An 18,232-nucleotide genomic window follows, 5' to 3' on the forward strand; every position below is an offset into this window, starting at 1 on the left:
TTTCAAAATTATAAACAAAGCAACACTGTGAGTATAATTAGGGGAAAAAAAAAAGCAATGTGAATATAACAAAAGTGACATCAATTCAGATGTTTTTCCTTTTGGAAATAAAAGGATTTTAATGGTTTTAAAAACTTTCCTGTACAAAAACTGATCAATGACTGGCATTTGCTTTCCCATGGTGGCAACACTTTTAACGACTGTTTCATTCAGCAGCAACTCCCACAGGTCCTGTAACCAAGATTATCTCTTTGGCCAGTGGTGTGTCGAACCCCTGCAAAAGAGTTTTAAAAAAACGACTTTAACTTCACTCAAGATTGAAAACCAACCATGTTACAAGGATTCTATCAAGAAAGAGAGGGTCCTGAGGCAGAGAGCACCCTTCTCCCTCCAGTGCTGCCCTTATGACTAAGTAACACACAATAATCAAACCTGTATCTAAACACTAAGTATCTATTCAGAATAAGAATGTTCATACTTGGCAGTACTCTTATTCCTCCCAAGCTAGGCAGATGTTTTCCACTTCCACCTATCTCTGATGAAAGAAAGCAACTCCCACATCCTTTAACACAAACTTTTACCTCAGCATTTCAAACCTTCCACCCAGTCATCGCATTAATCTAAATTTTTCCATTAATTGTCTTGCATTAATCCTAAATTGTTGGGGTTTTTTTCTTTTTTTTGTCCTTTAAACTGATGTCAGGGTGTGATGCAAGCTCTTCCACTGAACATGCTAAAGCTCCCACAGCAGCAGAGGGCAATAGCTGTGGTCTGCCCATGGTTCTGGGGCAGGGGTGTGCAAACACCCCAGCTGGATGAGAGCAGGATAAATAAAACCACACCTTTCAGCTTTCCCCACCAGGTAGGACATGCTCCGGTTTCCAGACTGTTGAAGTTTGTTAGCTCCAGCAAATTTCTGCACACAGAAACAAACAAATAAAACATCACTACAGTGAGGTTCCTCCCAAGCATATTCCAAATCTTTCCAATTTCACAGAACTCTGCTCATTGACTTCCCTGTGCTGACTTCCCTAAATATGCATAAAAGGCAGCATAAAACATTGTGTCAGTTCATCATTAAGCCATGGTTTGATTGTTTATGGGTTTTTTCTTCTTTTCAATCTCAATTAACAATAAGTTAAGTAAAAAAATATCTGAGCTGAGACTGTTTCTAATAACAGTACTTGGAGGGGTACATGAGCAGCATGCAAAGCTGACATGTCCTGGAACCACTGGGATGCCTGTGATTTTTGAGAATTTAATTTAGAACTGGAATTCCTGGTGGTTTGCTGTGATCCAAATGTCATACTTGTGATGTACAGAGGCACAGGTGTGTGAGCAATGTATGAATAGGTGGGAAACAACAAGAGAGTCTGAGGGACTCCAAGCAATCTCCTAGTGAATGGAAAGAAATAAAGAATAATGAACCTGGGATTGGAAGCTGCCTCTCAGCAGCTGTTAGGGAACATTCTGCAGATGCACAAAATATCATGTGCCCTCCCAGAGAGCCCCTGGCTGGGTACATACAGTCACCCCCATTTCTGTTCCTCCTTCCATGACAGGTCCATACCTTGCCTGTGTAAGCTTGCTTGGCAGGATCAAATTGAGGTGACTGTTTTGATTTGCTGCCTCCTAAGAGAGAGAGGAGAGAAGCTGTTACTAAAATTTTCTATAAAGAACAATGCATTCCACAGTGCTCCTTTGATGATATGGAGGTTTCACTACAGTCTCCCACACAGTAAAATCCAGAACAATCTTTTAAGGGCAGATGTTTTTGAATAGTTCCTTTATTACAAAGGAGTCAAATCCCCTTTGCCTCTTAGTTCCTGGCTCCAATTAAACAGATAAGAGAAAAGAAACAAAATCCAAATCCACAACCCACTTGGCCAATTATTGCAGGATTTTGTTTCCAAATCAGAAAAGGAATACTAAAGTGTACATTCCTCAAGTCCATTTCTTGAACTATTTCCCCACTATAAGGTAAGCACATTGTAACAGTCTGGATCCACACTCACACAGCCCTCTCAAGGCTCTCCTGGTAACATTTTCCACAGTGTGCAGCACTCCAGCAAGGGATCAGATCTTACCTGCAAACACTTTGAAGCTGGAATTGCTGTAATCAAAGGGGGTAAACTGCCTCAGTGTTTCCAGCTCCTCTGGTTGCTGGGCTTTTTTCTGCCGTTTCTTTTCCTGTGTTGGCAGCTCTGCTCCTGTTTCTGCTCCTATTTCACTTGTGTCTCTCTCCTTCTTCCTATTAGCTTGCTCCTGCTATGAAAGCAACCCACAGAATAGAAAAAAGGATAACTTGAAGAAAGGAGAATGAAACAACTCATTGTGCAAATGGACTGCCCCATGGAGCCAGGCTTCAGTGACTGCTCTTGCCTTTGGCCATAATAGCATGGGGAGAAATCTCTGTGCTCTTCCTGGGGCCTAAACTGCTATTTTTTTTTTTTTTTACCTCACAGTAGGGACTTCTATAAAAAGCTAAATTGTCATTTTAGAGGATATGGGAAGCTGAGATCTGCTGTGGCCTCACTGGCATATTTGGGGGAACCTGTGCAGAACAACTGAAGAGCCTTAAGGGAAGTGAGGAGCAGTGGTGCAGCAGTGGAAAACATCCCCTACTGCACACATGGAGGGATAAGGGATGATGTGCACAGCACAATTAACAGGAGCCTGCTGTTACACCTGGGGCAGCACCACACAAAGATTACTATCAAAACACTCTCATTCAGGTATTTCAGCTACAGGGCTCAGAGTTTCATTCTGAATTATGTTATAGCAGTCCAGAGGAGCAATGGCTGGAAGGAGGAATTCTATGACATACCATGGCTTGCTGGCGAACAGACACAACATTCTGGGCTGGCTTTTTATTCAACTTCTGTGTCTGGACATGGGCAGCTAAGGAGACAAACAAGCATTACTGTAAAAAGCAGGAGTGAGTTAGCCAGGGCTTAGAAAAAGCAAGCAGAGCAGCTTGTGTCAAGTCTCAAGACACACCAAGGAAGGGAAGAATGGCTGTACCTGACTGCTGGGCTGCTTTCTTATTGGTTTCATTCTTGGGCTTCTTCTGTCCTGGTGCCTGACTCATCAACTTCCATCGATTGCTGATCTGCAATGAAGAAAATATTACCTGGAAACACTTTCTTTAAGGTTTCATGGCAAGAAGTTGTTGATAAACTTGCTAACACATGCTGGTGCATGTAGAGTACAAGAGTACTCATTAAGAGTACAAAAGATCAAATTCATTAAGAGTACAAAAGATCAAATTCAGCTGTAAAAGAGATTAAGATCTGCTGCACCATGTGAAGTAAAACCAAATGCTTTAAAAGTTCAAAGCTACAAACAAGCCTCAAGAACAAATGCACATACTTTCAGTAGAGTTTTCAGCTTTGACAGACAGGGACTATACAGGAGAATGTCTCCAGTCCCTGGTTCTTCAAAGTATACAAATGTCACAGAAACATGCTAAGTTTCTCAAGAAGTATCCAAGGAGAAAAAAAAAAAAATATCTGTATTGCTGAGGCTTGCAATGGAAAATAAACTCCTTATTTGTTTCTTTTGTACTACTTGGCAGGAAATTTTAGCACTAGTCTTACTTCATAAATTTTTGATGATGGGTCAAACTTTGCAGATTGTGAGACATAGGCAGAATTCTCCTCTGGAGGTAGATACTGTAGAAAGGAAAAAAAAATTTGCTTTAAACAGCATGGAACATTTAGCTCATTGCTGAAATGCTACTTTGTTGTAAATCAGTGAGTTCATCTGAAGAAATATTCTACAGATAGAACACCTTGTGGGAAAAAAGAAGTCACCACAGCTACTGCCAAGAGAAATACTAAAGAAAAAGAACAACTAAAAACCCCTCCACACAAAACCAAAACACCTCAACAGACCAACCAACAACTGCACACCAGAAAAAAATTTGGTATTATTTTCTGGTAATTTACTACTCCAGATGTGTAACAGTATTCTATTGTTCTTCTGATTCATTACAAGAGTAGAATCAGCTTACTAATCCTAGCCATAAAGGACAGATGAAAAACCTGAAAAACCTAAAACTAGGTTAAAAAAACCAATAGTGAATGGTCTGTTTACTATGTAGAAAGACTTGTATCCAAGAGGTATTTAAATGTGTTTTGAAAACAAGTCCACACAGGTGTCTTTGCAAGGACAATCCCTTAATTCCAGTCAGAGAGCAGCAGCTGATGCTCTGTCAAGCCCTTCTGATATGCCTGAAAAACAAGCTCAGGGCATCCTCTGCATTGGGGAATTTGAATCCCACTACTGGGCTCTTTTACCATTTTAAATGGATTTTCAAAGGACTCCATTATTAGCTGAGCTTTCCTCTGTGCAGTGGTCAAAGTCCTCTTATTTCCTTTGTTTTCATCACATTCCTTAAAAGAAAAGAAAAAAAAGGAAGAAATATTAACACAAATATTCCTTTTGTTTGGCTCCTGCCATTTCATGCCATGCTGCTTCTGACTCTGAAATTCTACTGACAGCAGTGACCCTCCAGAGACATGGACCAACCTTGCTGGCTTCCTAAGCCAGGCCTGATGCTGTCAAAAGTCAGTACCACTGCCATGCATTCCCACCTTATTTCTTTCAACACTTCCACACACTTTTATCAGGTTATTAAATCTGTTTTCTAGTATTTCAATACTGACACTGTCACAAACATACTGCTTACACTGAATATGCTGACAGTGGTAGTAGCAACAAGACATGTTGACTCTGGTTGATTATCTTGAATATCCATCGTCCTCTCACTGTCTGAAAAGAGACAAACATCTTCCAAAACCAGTGCAGGGTCTGCATGAAAAGGAAAGAAAATTTTTATTAGAGTCTTTTTATTAGTGTATTTTACTGCTCTTTTGTGTCATGAGGTTTCCCTGAAGGTTTTTTCAGGACTGCTTATTTTTCCCATGTCAAAGCTCCATCATTGCATTATTAGCACAGCTTTTAGGTTAACTCTAAATTACCCAAGGCAGAGTTATTCTGAAAACCATCCATAGGAATCCGTGAGCTGTCATGTGGTCCAAAGAGGGCATTCTCCAGCTTCTGCAGAGAGATTCAAATTACAAACACCATTGATACACTACAAATGTATTATTTTCACATATTGCAGAGACACTTTAATGAAAATTCAAACAAAAGGGATGAATTTCAGAGATGGAATATTCTTAGTGTAGCTCATGTGCCAGAGCACACTGCACCTGGAATCAAATGCCACCTGTGCAAACACCATGAGCTCATGAGATGCTGTACTTGATGTACATGACAGGAGAGAAGAGTCAGCCTTAGAAACTTATCTGAAAGCTCTCTTCTTACAGCTCAGTCAATATATTCCAACACACATGAAACTGTCCAGCAGCCAGAGTGTTTGCTGATGAAACCTTAAGTGCTGCTTTATGGTGGTTTGTAAAATATCAGTTAACAACTGGTAATATTATGAATCTGGCACAGATAAGTACCATGAAGCTAAAGCAGATAAACTTGTAAAATGGATGGGAGAAGCAATTCACTAGCAGGTAGAATTTGGATACATTTGTTTCCAAGTTTAAGGCTTAAGACACTAGGTAAAAACACAATGCAAACAATACCTCAGGGTTGGGTAGAGGTGCTCTCTTCCTGACTGCTGAAGTCATCTCAGACTAGAATGGGAGAGAAAGGTCAGTCACTTAAAAGCCCTCTTTCTTCTAGGCTGGCCACCTTATCAATGTTTTCATCACATTTATCACAAGCTAGCAGGATAATAAAATGACTTTCTTCTTCTCCTGCAGTGTTTGCACTTGGCTATACATTCAAACACCTCACACAGAGAGGGCTCATTCTTGCTCACATGTTCTTTTCACTGAGGATGAAAGCTGCATGAATATCAACATGCTGCTGATATATTTTAACTAATTAACTTCTTACACCTAGGTTGGTTCTTTTGCCTCACCAGAGCTGTACAATATTTATGAGTCCATTCACATGGCCAGCAAACTCCACAAGGTGCAGTTCTTCCTCACACAGGCAAATGTGATGTACAGTATAAGACAAACTGCATTCTGTTCAAGAACTCTCTGCTCATTTACTGCTCCAGTTTTCCAGGAAACTACACCGTGTGTAAGCCACTACACAGCAGACAGGCAAGAAGTTACAACATATCTTTCTGTTCTAGTACAAAATTCAGTGTTCAAAAAGTAAACTTCAGCATACACATCATCACAGGTCCCCATTCAGCTCCAGGGCCTGGCTTAGGGATGACAGTGATTCATCTCCTGTGTGGTACAAGCTACCCCTACCTTGAGGAGAGGCATCTCTCGGGCCTGCTGAACGAGCAGGTGCAATTCATTAATCTGCTGGCGAACAAGTGGTGGGACAGGGTTACAGCAAGCAATGATCCCCTGGGATTCTCTGCAGAAAGAGCAGGAAAATTCAGTGGGCTGGATTTATGGCTGGTATGTTGGGCATTTGCATGCACAGGATGTACAATTCAAAGGATATAACCACTATCCTGAGTGTGACAGAGCAAGAAAAGTCAGATTAATCTCTGTGATGAAATTCTGCACCAGGTTTGTGCAGATGAGGAGAAGCCATAGTCAGCTCTCCTCATCATCATTTCATTCAGTATTCACCTACGAAAGCTGAGCCAGGCAGCAGACCTGCCTTTAAAGATGTATTTTTTTTTATTCTCAAGTATGGTTGTTAGGTGATGAGTGCCAAATGTTTGAGGAAAATATTGCATAAATTGGGTGTTTTAAGGGATATGTCCCTTGCCCTCCCCACTCCTTTAGGAATTGCAATAAAAATCCAAATAAGTTTTGGGGGCACTCACCCCTCTCTTGCTCTGTAAAAGTGAAGGAATCTCAGAGGGAATGTGTAACACAGAGCAATGCAAAGGAAAGTGGTTTATTAGTGCAATACAATCCAAGTGATGTATCCCAGACATCTGAAGCCTTCTGAAGGAGTACTGCTATTTATTTCTCTTCCAAACTGAACAACCATAGAGAAAAGCAGAGCTGACAGCTGGAAAGAAGGGACCAACTGCAGAGATAATTACACACTTGGATGTGACTTGCTGGATATTAAGATCAAGTAAGACTCCTTCAGTGTGAACAAAACTTACTTGGGCAGCTCCTCTGCAATCTTCAACAGCATATGGTTTGGTAGCACATACCTACAACACAAAGAGGTGGCATAAATGTAACAGAATGTTCAAAACAATTAAAAACACCTTCAAAGTATACAACTCTGCCCCCATTACAAGGTCTGAGACGATGAAACAACTTAAAAATAAAAGAAACATAACAACCTCTGTGTAACAAGCAGCAGCCTGATGTAGCACAGTAATTTCTAGAGGTAACAAAGTTGTCCCATCTCAGGGGTGGAAGGGGAATAATCCAAAAGATTTACTAAAGCATTAAGTCAGTGTCCATAACAAAAGACTTCCTACCCTGTGCTCTCATCCTCTTGACGTGCTATCTTGTCTCTCCATGCAAACAGCAGCCTAAATGCTGCCAGCTGCTGGGTATCAAGGTGTTTTTTCTGCCTCCTGTAGAGATCAAGGTAGGATTCATCTGTAAAGAGGGGCTTGATGTATTTCTGGATAGGAAAAGAAGAAGCACTCATGAGCTTTCTGTTTTGCCTCTCTCAGACATAGAATCTCACACAGACATCAGGGGACTAAATTCACTCTGGTACAACGTGTCCTTGAGCTTTTTATCCTAAACTATTGGTAGGAGCCTATTCCTGAAAAACACACATCTCATCCATTGTTAGGGGAAATCCACCCTCATCAAATCCAGGAGCAGCTTTACTATCACCAAGCTTTACTCCATCCCACAAAGCCTACTTTCATAGACAGTGTTTTCCACAGGCACAATATATTGAATGCAACCCCAGTGAGGCTTTGAACTTCTAGGAACATCCAGCAGAACCAGAAATGTAACAACTCTCTTACAAAAAACACAAGCTGACTGCATTGTGAGGCCATGGAATACTAGCATTCAAAAAAGAGCAGGAAGGCATCTGAACCCAGAGACCATGGGTAGTGAAAGTGTCTGCACACGACTGAGTCAGAGTATCTACAGATGTTTTCAGACACACAAAAAGACATAGAAGAGGTCCAGGTAATCAAAGCAGGTGAAGCTTTACCTTCAGGCAGATGTCCCTGCTGCGCTGCCACACAACCTGCAGCTGTGTGGGCTGCTCCTTCCCTCTCTCCCACAGCAACTCCCTCACTTTATCATAGATGTAGAGCAAGTAGTGAGTGTCCTCACGGGCATACCGGACCATTTCTTCTGGCAAAGGGCTACAAAAAGAGCCAGAATTACACCAACATATTTCAGCTGCCCTGCCAAACTGTTACTTTTCTCTTAAAAGGCATATTAGGGCAAAATGCATATGAGACATACCAAGAACTAACATAGAAAATCCGTTTTTGCACTGAAGGATTGGTCAGGGAGCAGCAGTAAAATGCTGTGCACTCTCCAGTTCACATCCTTGTTTGTGTGCTGGAGAGCAGGACTGCTGTGTAGCTAAGTCATGTGGTAGAACTGCCTGCCATGGTATTTGTCATAGCCCTCCTCTCTCTGCAGAGCCTACAAAAGTAGACTTGAGATCTCTGTGGTGGGCAGGGTGCACCTGCATAGTCAAGATCACTGCTCCAACACCATCTGCTCTGCCTGGCACAGGTGATTAAATGTTTTTGTGGGGGCACTAGAGGAGCAAATACTGTCTCTGTAACACTGTAGTGATTAAGAACTGCTCCTGAGAAGTGGGCTTCCAGATTTTCATTACTTCATCTTTGCAGATCTTTCCAAAGAGAACTCATTTTCTAAAAAAAATGAGGGAAAATGTAACACTCAAAAGCTTTGGGCACAGCCAGGTAAATGCTGTGCTCATTCACTTTGAGACTAAGCCATAACTATGGGTCCTGCAAGCAGAAGCTCTAGCAATGCAAACAAGGAGAAGTGCTACCTTGCAGCCCATCTGAGGGTCAGTTTTTACCGTATTCTCCAGTCAGCCAGCTGGTATTTCTTGTCAGCATCTACATTGCAATACAGCTTCAGCAGGTGATCCAAAGAATGTCTGCCAAGACTGAGGAGACGAGCAGCTTGGTGAGTATCAAACACATTCACCAAGTACAGACCAAAGTCTCTTTGCAGCCATTCCACGTCTGAATCAGCTCCATGAAGGACCTTGAAATGCATAAAAATTTGGGAATGATGCAAAGAACATTTCTACTCCAGGCTGGTAGTGCTGTGCTTTCATACTCATGTGTCTAGATTTCTTTTCTCTGTTTTTTACTGTTAAGTATAGAACTACTAAATAAGTGCATCTGTACAAGTAATTCACTACTAACATCAAGGAAACAGCTCCTGAACAAATTATACTGAAAGCAGAATCAAGTGATCAAGACTGAGCACACAGTGTGATTTTAATGATAAGAAAGCTTAAACTAAAACAACAATAATATTAATTTTAAAAGAAATCTGGTGAATTTTGCAGCTGACCTTCACAATTGCAGGGTCTGTGAAGGTCTCATTGAGGATGTTCATGTCACTACGCAGCTCCAGGGTATCAATGATGAAATCTTCTGTTCTGGTGGAAATCTGCATCAGACACGTCAAGCCAAGGAAGGTCCTGTAGGAGTGGTGCTGGAAACAGGGAAGAGAGATGTAAGCTAGGATTCATTACAGAAACAATGCTATATAACAAATGGCATTCTAAGTGAGGGAAGAAAGAGCAACAAGGACTTATTTGAGACAAAGAGACACTGGATGAGCAAACTTTCTCTTTGCAGTGACTAAGATGACATTAAAACCACAGGATTAATTGAAAGAAGGATCAAATTCACTAAGAAGTGCACAGCCAGCCCTGCCATTGGAAAACTTCTAATACTGACACAGTTTAATTCAACCTTATAGAGAATATCAGACAGATCAGGGGTCAGGAACTGTCTTTTCATGTCAGAGAGTACAGAAACCAGGAGAAAACCACCCCCCACCACCCCCATGAGAAGAATATAATTTTCTCCTATCTCCTAAAATACACATGTAACTTCTAAATATAAAATGCAACTGGATTACCTCTAAGTCCAAGGCAAATTCTTTACAAGTCATAAGCTTTTCATTTAGTTCTACCAGCTCATCCAGTGTGGTGATAAAATGACAGGGTGTTTCCTGAATGGGCCTGTACATCTGGCAGAGCAAATGAATTAGGCATGGTAAAATCACTGTCAACTCCCAATCCCAACCTCCACCCTCCAACCTGAAATTTGTCAAGTATGGCTTTAAATGTACTAAATCTGTAGTTTAAAATTAAAGTGGGCACCAACCTGGAGTTCAGGTTTCTTGAGAACTTCATCTGGTGGAGAAAAATGCTCCAGTTCATACTGGTAAGGGTGAGCAAACCTGTGGAAATCAGGAAGAGACAAGCACAGACTAAATTCCAGTCCTCTTTATGAGGACAGAGCACAGAGGCTTTGAGAGCTATGGTAGTTTCCCTATTCTGTCTCTTTTTAAGCAGAGGTTTAATGCAAACCATGTACAATGTAGTGTGGACACAAACACATGCAGAACTGTTTGTTATACATGATGAGCATCAGCACAATCTGAGCACACAGGTTCACCCAGGGGACTCCAAGCACCTTGCTGGCAGGTTAGTTTCTTACATGTCTTGCTCAGTTTTCTGCGTCCTCTGCTGATGTATGAAGTCTGCCAAAGCAGCTGGCACATCCAAGTCCTCAGGGCGCTCCTTTCTCTGCCGTCCACTTTTTGTGAGGGCTGAACAACCAATATGGAATAACTGGACTAGGTCCCCCACATAACATGTTCTCAGCCTACCACTATCTCCCCCTCCACCCACCACAAGAGTTTACAAAGTATCAAAAAGTTTAATTTAGTGCTGCTGCTTTTGCTGTCATTTTGTACCTGAAATAACGACTCAGTTACTTGGCTGTTTTTAGGAAGACACGAGGTAGTTTTGGCTCAAAAGCTTGGATGGAAATTGAAAAATCTTCAGAAAAACTTTTCAATCCTTCCCAGTTACTGAAAGTACAACTGCATCAGTGCAGAATACAGATGAACTGGGAGCAGCAGAATGTGTTCCTGAGACAGGGTGTTACCAGCAGCTTTGACAAAGCACCAAAACCAAAGCTAGGTCTCCCCATACACATACTGCAGCTGACCCATCTGAAAGAATATCTGTAAAGCCAACTAGACTAGGCAAGACTTCTCATGCAAACGTGACTCTCATGTATGTTCAAGGTGGTAAAAAGCAGCAGCAGATTATCTGTTTGGAACAGATTATTTGCTGTAGACCAGCAAGAAGATGCTGTTTGCTGACCTAGCCTGACATCACAGATATGGAAACAATAGTGTCACCAAGATCACTACACCCAAACGTTCAACATCTCCTGCTATTTGTTTTTACAGTCCGTGATTCCTCCTCTAGACTGTGAGGACAAGCTTGTGTCAAATACTTGCAACAAATTACACCCCCAAGAAATAAACCCCTTACCTTCAGGCAGAGGCTTCAAAGCATTTGGTTTGATAAAAATTTTAGGTACAAAGGGAGTGTTGGAATTGTCAATCTTTTCACGAAACTTCAGCTGTGGTCGAGAAATATTCTTGGCATGAAGCAGTCGGAATGTTTCAGACTGAGATCTTTTGTGGAATTCCCCTGCCTATTAAAAAAAAAACAGAGATAAAACCAACATGATTTACCAGACACTGTTTTCCTCAGTCTGATCCAACATTCAGAGGAAGAGTTATACCCCACATTTAAAATTGAGTAACTTTTTTTCAGTAAGGAAAAAAGTTAGGACTCAAGATCCTGAATTCATAAGCACAGGAAAGGCTGTTGAGCATGTGAAACTGAAATGGCAATTGAAAGCACAAAGTTTCAGAACCAAGTTTGAATGAACAGGAAAAAGAGAAAAAGGAAGAGGTACTCAGAATGTGTAAAAAAACATGAGGGAACATTTAACTGCTCAACTCCACTGGAGAACTGGTAGTGCAGTGGCTGGGAGAACAGCTGAGCCAACACAGCCAAACTGAGCATGGGGGCCTCACCTTACGGTTCCAGCTGGAAACAATCATCTGTGGGGGCTGTGACCCAGCTGGCAGGACTGGCTGCTGGTTTCTGTTCACTCCTGATGCTTCATCCAATAAAATACTCTAAAATCCAGAAAAACAACGTGAAACACCTGTTAAATCACCACACTCAGACACTCTAGTCAGACTGAGTAAAGAAAGTCATGTAGGTAGGTACCTCCATAGCCATCCCTCTCAGATTCTGTGCAACACAAGACAAACATGGGAGGACTATGTTGAAGATCAGGGGGAAGAGTTTCTTCAAAGAAGCACTCTCAAATGTACAGACATGTTCTCAGGCTGTGAGGATTTTATGTCAAGCTGCATTTCATTTCCTCACACATCCCATATTACCTTCCCTCCCCTTGGCCTACCTACTTTAGCTGCTGTGGTCTCTGACCTAGCATTTGGAAGGGGTTTTAAAATAAAAAGGGAATACATACAATTGAGGAAATAGTGACTAATTGTGGAAGCTCTGCCACTAAAGTTCTTGCAACAAAAAAAAAGAAAGCTTGTGGCAACAGAACACTTTTTAAGAACCACATCCAGAAATAATTTGCTTACCACTCTTTCAAGAATGACATCATTGGAGTCAACCAGCATATCGAATTTATCTTCCAGCCCTGTCACTTTGCTGGAATCTTTCATGAGGCTCCGGCAGCCATGGTACTGCATCACCTGGCTCATGCTTGCAAGAGAACAGCACAGCTGTCAGCAGTCTGAAAGCAGGCTATCTAAACACTAAAACATCCAATTCTCTTACACTTACTACACTTCAAAGTCTGAAATCAAATTATAGATATCATCACATGAGCAATAAATAGAAAAAGCATCTATACAGTATTAAAGTGCTAGAATTAGTTTCTCACAAACTTTTAAAATGGCCAGTATCAGGTGCTCCTCTCTGCACAGCTCCTCACGGCAATATAATGAAATGCCCTCTTCAAGCTTTGCCACTTCAGCTGCCAAGTGCTAGAGAAGCAGCTAAAACCAGCTGTGTGAAATAAAGCACCTTTTTACCTATGGCAAGTCTGAAGTTGCCAAAGAAGGGGCTAGGCTCTGGTTTGGAGTGCCAGGTGCAGAAGGGCCCTTACCAGCGGAGCAGGCGGTCGCTCTGCGTGCTGCAGTAGGCGCGGAAGCCGGGGAAGCTGCAGTAGAAATCGTACTCGTCTCCAGGCTGGGGGAGCCCATTGGATGCCTTTGTTGCAGCCACCACTGTGCCGAGAGCATACTGTGCAAGAAACAACGTTATCAGCTTTTTGTCAGTCTTTTGTTTCTGTTTACTCAGGATACTCTTTGATTGAAATGCACTTTGCCTGGCTGGTTGGAACCGCGTGGTTCTAATGAGTGGTAATGGTGGGGTTTTGCACCAGGAGTAACTTCACATAGTTATTTAGTGTGAAAAATGCATGTGTTTTATGAGTGGCTTTTTGCAAATATTCAAATGAATATTATATGTGTTGTGTTAGAAAGTTATGCTGTATTAATTCTCTTAAGTACTGTGTTAAATATAGTTTTAGGTTATAAAAAATGTTAAAATAGGAACGATGCTATGTAGGATATTTTTTTTAAAGAAAGGACTCGCAGTGAGATAGCAGCCACAGGAGACCTGAATCTTTCAGAGAAAAAGAATTTATTGCTCCATTATCAGGAGAAACGAACTTCTTCCCACCTTGAAGGCGCTGTCAGGATTCAGAGGAAGAAGCTGACACTGACCAGACAGAATCCTATGTTTGAATGGAGTTTATGCATCATGTCTGAGGTGTATGAATATGCAACAGGCTGTTGCTTTTAAGGGTTTCTTTCTGGCCCGTACTGCCCAGAAAAAGGTACCCAGACGTCCATAACTCTTTGTTTTTATTGTCTCATATTGTCCTAATTCAAATTGTCCAAATTATTATTACTCTAATCGTATTACTATTTTTATAACCATTTTATTACTATGAAACTTTTAAAATTTTAAAACCAAGCGATTGGCGTTTTTCACATTTAGACAGCTTTAAATAATGAAAATCCAAAAACTTCACTAAAGAGCTACTAAATGATTATAGAACTACTAGTGCTTATCCTCCAGCGATCAGGCACTGAACGGACTCCCCAGAGAATGGTCACGGCCACAAGGCTGCCAGAGCTCCAGGAGCTTTAGGACAATTCTCTCAGGCACAAGGTGGGATTGTAGGGCTGTCTGTGCAGGGCCAGGAGCTGGACTCCTGGATGATCCTTGTGGGAGCCTTACAACTCAGAATATTTTACAGTTCTAAATCAACAGGAACGCAGATAATTACTTTATTACTCTAACAAAACACCCCAAATCCCTGCAACGCTTCCTATTTGGGATCTGGCAGCCATTCCCTCTCGGGAATCAGCATCGTGCACGGGTAAAACACACAGGGGCTGCGATTTATAAGGCCAAGGACAATTCTCATCGCGACAAGCCCTCACGAGGGTCCCCATTCCTTGGCATTTCCAGGAATCCCCGGTGGCTGACAAGGCCAGGGCCCGACCCATGCCGGTAACAGGTCTCGATACACCTCTCTGGCCCCCGCACCCGCCGGCCGGGCCCACACCCTCCTTCTGGCACTGGGGACACCCTACGGGCGCCTCCCGCTCCGGCTGGGATCCCCACGCGGCCCCCGCGGGACAGGACTACAGCTCCCGGCATGGCCCGAGCGCACACGGCACGCCGGGAGCGGTAGTGCCCCGCCCGCCCTCCCTGTCCCTCTCCCACCGCACCTTGACGAAGGCGTCGGGGCTGTCGAGCCCGGGCAAGGCTGACTTCGTGCTGCTTCCCTCCATGCCCGGGGGCGTCTTGGAGCTGCCCGGCTGCGCCTCCGGGCTCCCCTCACGGGCGGCTGCCGCCATGTTGACGCGCGGCGCTGTCGCGAGAGCGCAGCGCTGGCGGCCGGAAGGGGGGAGCGGAGAAGAGCGGGGAGCGCAGGCGCCTCCAGCGGCAGGGCGGGGCAGGACAGGCCCGTGTGGGATGGGAGGAAGGCCCTGAGGGGAGCCCTGAGGACCGCCCGGACCGGCCGGGCTGCTCTGCGGCACATTCGGCCTTTCCCCCCACAAACACCCACCGGTGGGACCCAGCAGCAGAAGGGACGCAGAGGGATCATCAGCTCTTGGACACCCCAACAATCCCACCTTGTACCTGAGAACGTTGTCCAAACGCTCCTGGAGCTCTGGCAGCCTTGGGCAGTGCCCATGCCCTGGGAAGCCTGGGCAGTGCCCCACCACCCTCCTTTTCCCGATATCCAGCCTAAAAGTCCCCTGACACAGCTCCAGCCGTTCCCTGGTCCTGTCCTGTCAGCACAGAGCAAAGATCAGTGCATGCCCATCCTCTTCCCCTCACGAGGAAGATGTAGACTGCCATCAGTCTCCCCTCAGTCTCCTCCAGGCTGAACAGACCAAGGACCCTCCGTGGCTCCTTTTCCCCTCCAGGCTCTTCACATCCCTTCTTTGTACACTCTAGGGGCTTAATAATCTTTCTTATCTCGTGGTGCCCAGTGCCCTTGATAGCCACACTAATGCCCAGAAAGGAGCAAGGGCCAATACCCAAAAGGCAATACGCAAATTCGTGACTGCCACCTCCCCATTTCCCATTTCTGGAGTGCAACATTTGCACAAGCAGCTGGGGAAGCCCAGGGAATCCTGTCCAACACTCCATGCTGTGCCCCTGAGCCCAATGAAGCTGATGTTCTTATCACACAGATAACAAAAATATAGGGGTGGCATGGTCACAGTTTGTTTATACAACTGACAGACTTCATTCAGCTGCTATCAGAAGGGAAATAAAGCCAATGACCCGAAGTGATGTACAAAAAGACAAATCAATGGCAACAGGAACCTTAAAAAAATTGTAATCTGCTTCCCTGTTCCCGCCTAAAACTGACTTAGGAATAAACAAGAACACAGCCAAAGTGTTTACATTTTGATGTAATTTATTGGCACAAAAATATGCAAATACAACATGGCATCTAAACATGGCTACTCTGTTGTATTTTGTGCATTGTTTTTAATATTTTTAATTCATAAATCATAACTTCACCTTCAACCTCATGTTTAATAACCATTATTTTCTGTTTCAAATTACAACCAGTTCTCCCCCATCTGCCTCCTGTGCCAAACCCTAACTTTCCCTAGTTATTTCCCAACACTGCTTTTTAACCCAGACACTGCAGGAGGCTCCTAAGTGGTATTTATTTGTACCCTGCATCCAATGTGCCACTGATCACTCTGCACAGAGGCACCCTGACTTTGCTCAGGCTCAAGGTTTTCAAATCTTGGATGTGCTCAAAACCCTGATCTAGTCAGAAACACAAATCCTGAACTAGTGTAATGAGCAGATAGACAATTTCGAAATTTGGGGCAAGAATCAAGTTTGAAAACAAGGTACAGGAGGAAACAATGGTAAAATTCTACTTAAAATTCTTTCTTTCCAGTTATGCAGCTGCCCCCAAACCTAAACGAAGCCTCCTGCACAAGCGCATTTAGCTCACTGCACCCACATCAACAGGAATGACCAGGGCAATAATTAATCTGCAAGTTACTTAGTTACATTGCAAAGTGAGTGAAAACCCGTATAGTTATTTTCAATGGATCTCCAGGTCCCCAAAGACAAAGTGGAACCATGGACATCTGTGGTACAATCAGTCTTCACTGTCCTGGAAACCCAAATCAAGTGTTTTGTTTCAGACAGCTTGTTTTTCCAACAGCAGCTATACATTGGCTTACACCAACTTTTAATATACAATAACTCTTTTCATTTACATTTAAAAATATTTGACAAAGGCTGTATTTCAGTCCAACGTTCAATTTGTGTTTGTAGAAGAGCAAGTTTGGAGTGAAAAAGCCTCCAGAATAAAAGGCTGTGCATACTCTGGAATCTCCTGTTACCAGAAAGGACACCTAAAGAAAATAAAGATATTGTAATAATGTTGACTTGCACGTAGTTTCACAAAGACAACACTGAGAAGGACTGAGGTTCCATACAAACTAGGCATCATTTGAGCACAGGCAAAGTTTCCAGGTGATCTTTATCACTTTTAAACATTAGCAGGAAAGAGATCTATTTCCTTAAGCATAGTTCTAAGTTATCTAACTCTCAAAATGACACTAAATCATCTTTGTTTTATCCTTCACTGTAGCTGAAAGCACTGACCACCACGTTCCTTATTTCAAACATTTAAAATGTAAAATCCTTGTCACTATTTACAACAGCAAATTTCCTAGAGACTGTCTATGTCTATTGCCATGGGCTTGCAGAATCTACCAGATCAGGTGCAATATGTGCTGTGGCTCCTACAAATAAACTGCTCAAGTGAGGTTCTCTTTAGCAGTTCCCTGCTCAGACTATTCCAGAGGAGTTTTGCCAGGTTAGCTGAGTGACAAACTCACCATCCAATGTAGCACTGGCACAGGTTCTCATGGGAAGTTGCTTGTTTAATGAGCAGTTCTACTTGGGTGGGTACATCGAGAGTTTCATCATGAGAGAAGTCTCGACCTTTGAAATTAAAGGGTGAAAAAAACCATGAAAGGAGTCACAAATCCTGGTCCTAATCCCTTCAAGTACATTACTTGGCAGGTGGGGTGTAGTTTCTTATAAACTTTAAAAGTGTAAAGTTTTGCAACTAAATGTTGCTAACTATGAAGCCAGGACAGTAGAAATTCAACTTCCACTAACAAGCTAATACATGTAGAATATTAAGTCTTTGTAGTTACAAACACCTCTGTACTTTTCAAATCAGAGTTATTTGTATCTAAATGCAGGCACAGTACTTGGGTTTTGGACAAAACCAGGAAAATGGCCTCATCCACTTAATCAGAATAGGTTAAATTAAAGGTTTAATACAAAATACAAACACTAAGGATAGTGCTGATCCATCAGATTTTAAGTTTCTTTTCTATAAACAAAACAAAACACTCACCAGTGAGCTTATCTCGAACCCTGTTGATGATCTGAATTGCCTTCTTATTTAGAGCTTCTGGCTTCACCAGACCATCTCCTACTAAAAGAGAGAAATAGGACACAGAATAAGCACTTCATCTGAACAATAAAAACATTTGTACTGCTGTTAGATGTGTCCTTTCCAAACACTATTTTGAGAGCAAACTTAGATGCATTTTCTACAGATACAACTCTTTGT

General features: G+C 42.7%; 2 protein-coding genes across 3 annotated transcripts in view; both read right to left on the reverse strand.

Annotated features, from left to right (window-relative positions):
* Positions 1-84: 84 nt before the first annotated feature.
* EXOSC10 (exosome component 10) lies at positions 85-14,953 on the reverse strand. Of its 2 annotated transcripts, none has more exons than XM_066564121.1 (25): positions 14,823-14,953; positions 13,184-13,320; positions 12,654-12,777; positions 12,069-12,173; positions 11,515-11,680; positions 10,667-10,778; positions 10,331-10,406; positions 10,083-10,193; positions 9,507-9,650; positions 9,001-9,191; positions 8,146-8,302; positions 7,445-7,593; positions 7,118-7,168; positions 6,294-6,405; positions 5,607-5,657; positions 4,986-5,064; positions 4,694-4,815; positions 4,302-4,397; positions 3,600-3,674; positions 3,025-3,112; positions 2,828-2,901; positions 2,088-2,265; positions 1,571-1,632; positions 843-916; positions 85-274 (listed from the first exon to the last, which is right to left on the reverse strand). In XM_066564121.1, exons 1-25 carry the CDS (start codon positions 14,949-14,951, stop codon positions 244-246), a joined length of 2,694 nt encoding a protein of 897 aa, XP_066420218.1. In that variant the 5' UTR covers positions 14,952-14,953; the 3' UTR covers positions 85-243. The 2 variants fall into 2 exon arrangements, with proteins under 2 accessions (XP_066420218.1, XP_066420217.1); XM_066564120.1 differs by having other exon boundaries at positions 2,088-2,268.
* A 1,056-nt stretch (positions 14,954-16,009) lies between these two features.
* MTOR (mechanistic target of rapamycin kinase) overlaps positions 16,010-18,232 on the reverse strand; it is a 71,769-nt gene continuing 69,546 nt past the window's right edge. The window contains exons 56-58 of the mRNA XM_066563872.1: positions 18,014-18,094; positions 17,484-17,589; positions 16,010-16,994 (exon numbers count right to left, since the gene is read on the reverse strand). Coding sequence (XP_066419969.1) covers positions 16,979-16,994; positions 17,484-17,589; positions 18,014-18,094 — 203 coding nt within the window. The 3' untranslated portion in view covers positions 16,010-16,978. The remainder of the gene's footprint in view (positions 16,995-17,483; positions 17,590-18,013; positions 18,095-18,232) is intronic.

This window comes from Molothrus aeneus, chromosome 21, assembly GCF_037042795.1.
Source record: "Molothrus aeneus isolate 106 chromosome 21, BPBGC_Maene_1.0, whole genome shotgun sequence".
NCBI classification, from domain to species: domain Eukaryota; kingdom Metazoa; phylum Chordata; class Aves; order Passeriformes; family Icteridae; genus Molothrus; species Molothrus aeneus.

Bases quoted from the DNA above. Each gene is read 5' to 3' on its own strand.
- EXOSC10 (XM_066564120.1), bottom strand. From the start codon at position 14,951: ATGGCGGCAGCCGCCCGTGAGGGGAGCCCGGAGGCGCAGCCGGGCAGC. The intron at 11,681-12,068 runs GTGAGGCCCCCA...TTTTTTTAATAG, and splicing joins TTTCCAGCTGGAACCGTAAG to GCAGGGGAATTCCACAAAAG. The intron at 7,594-8,145 runs GTAAAGCTTCAC...TTTCCTATCCAG, and splicing joins GCAGGGACATCTGCCTGAAG to AAATACATCAAGCCCCTCTT.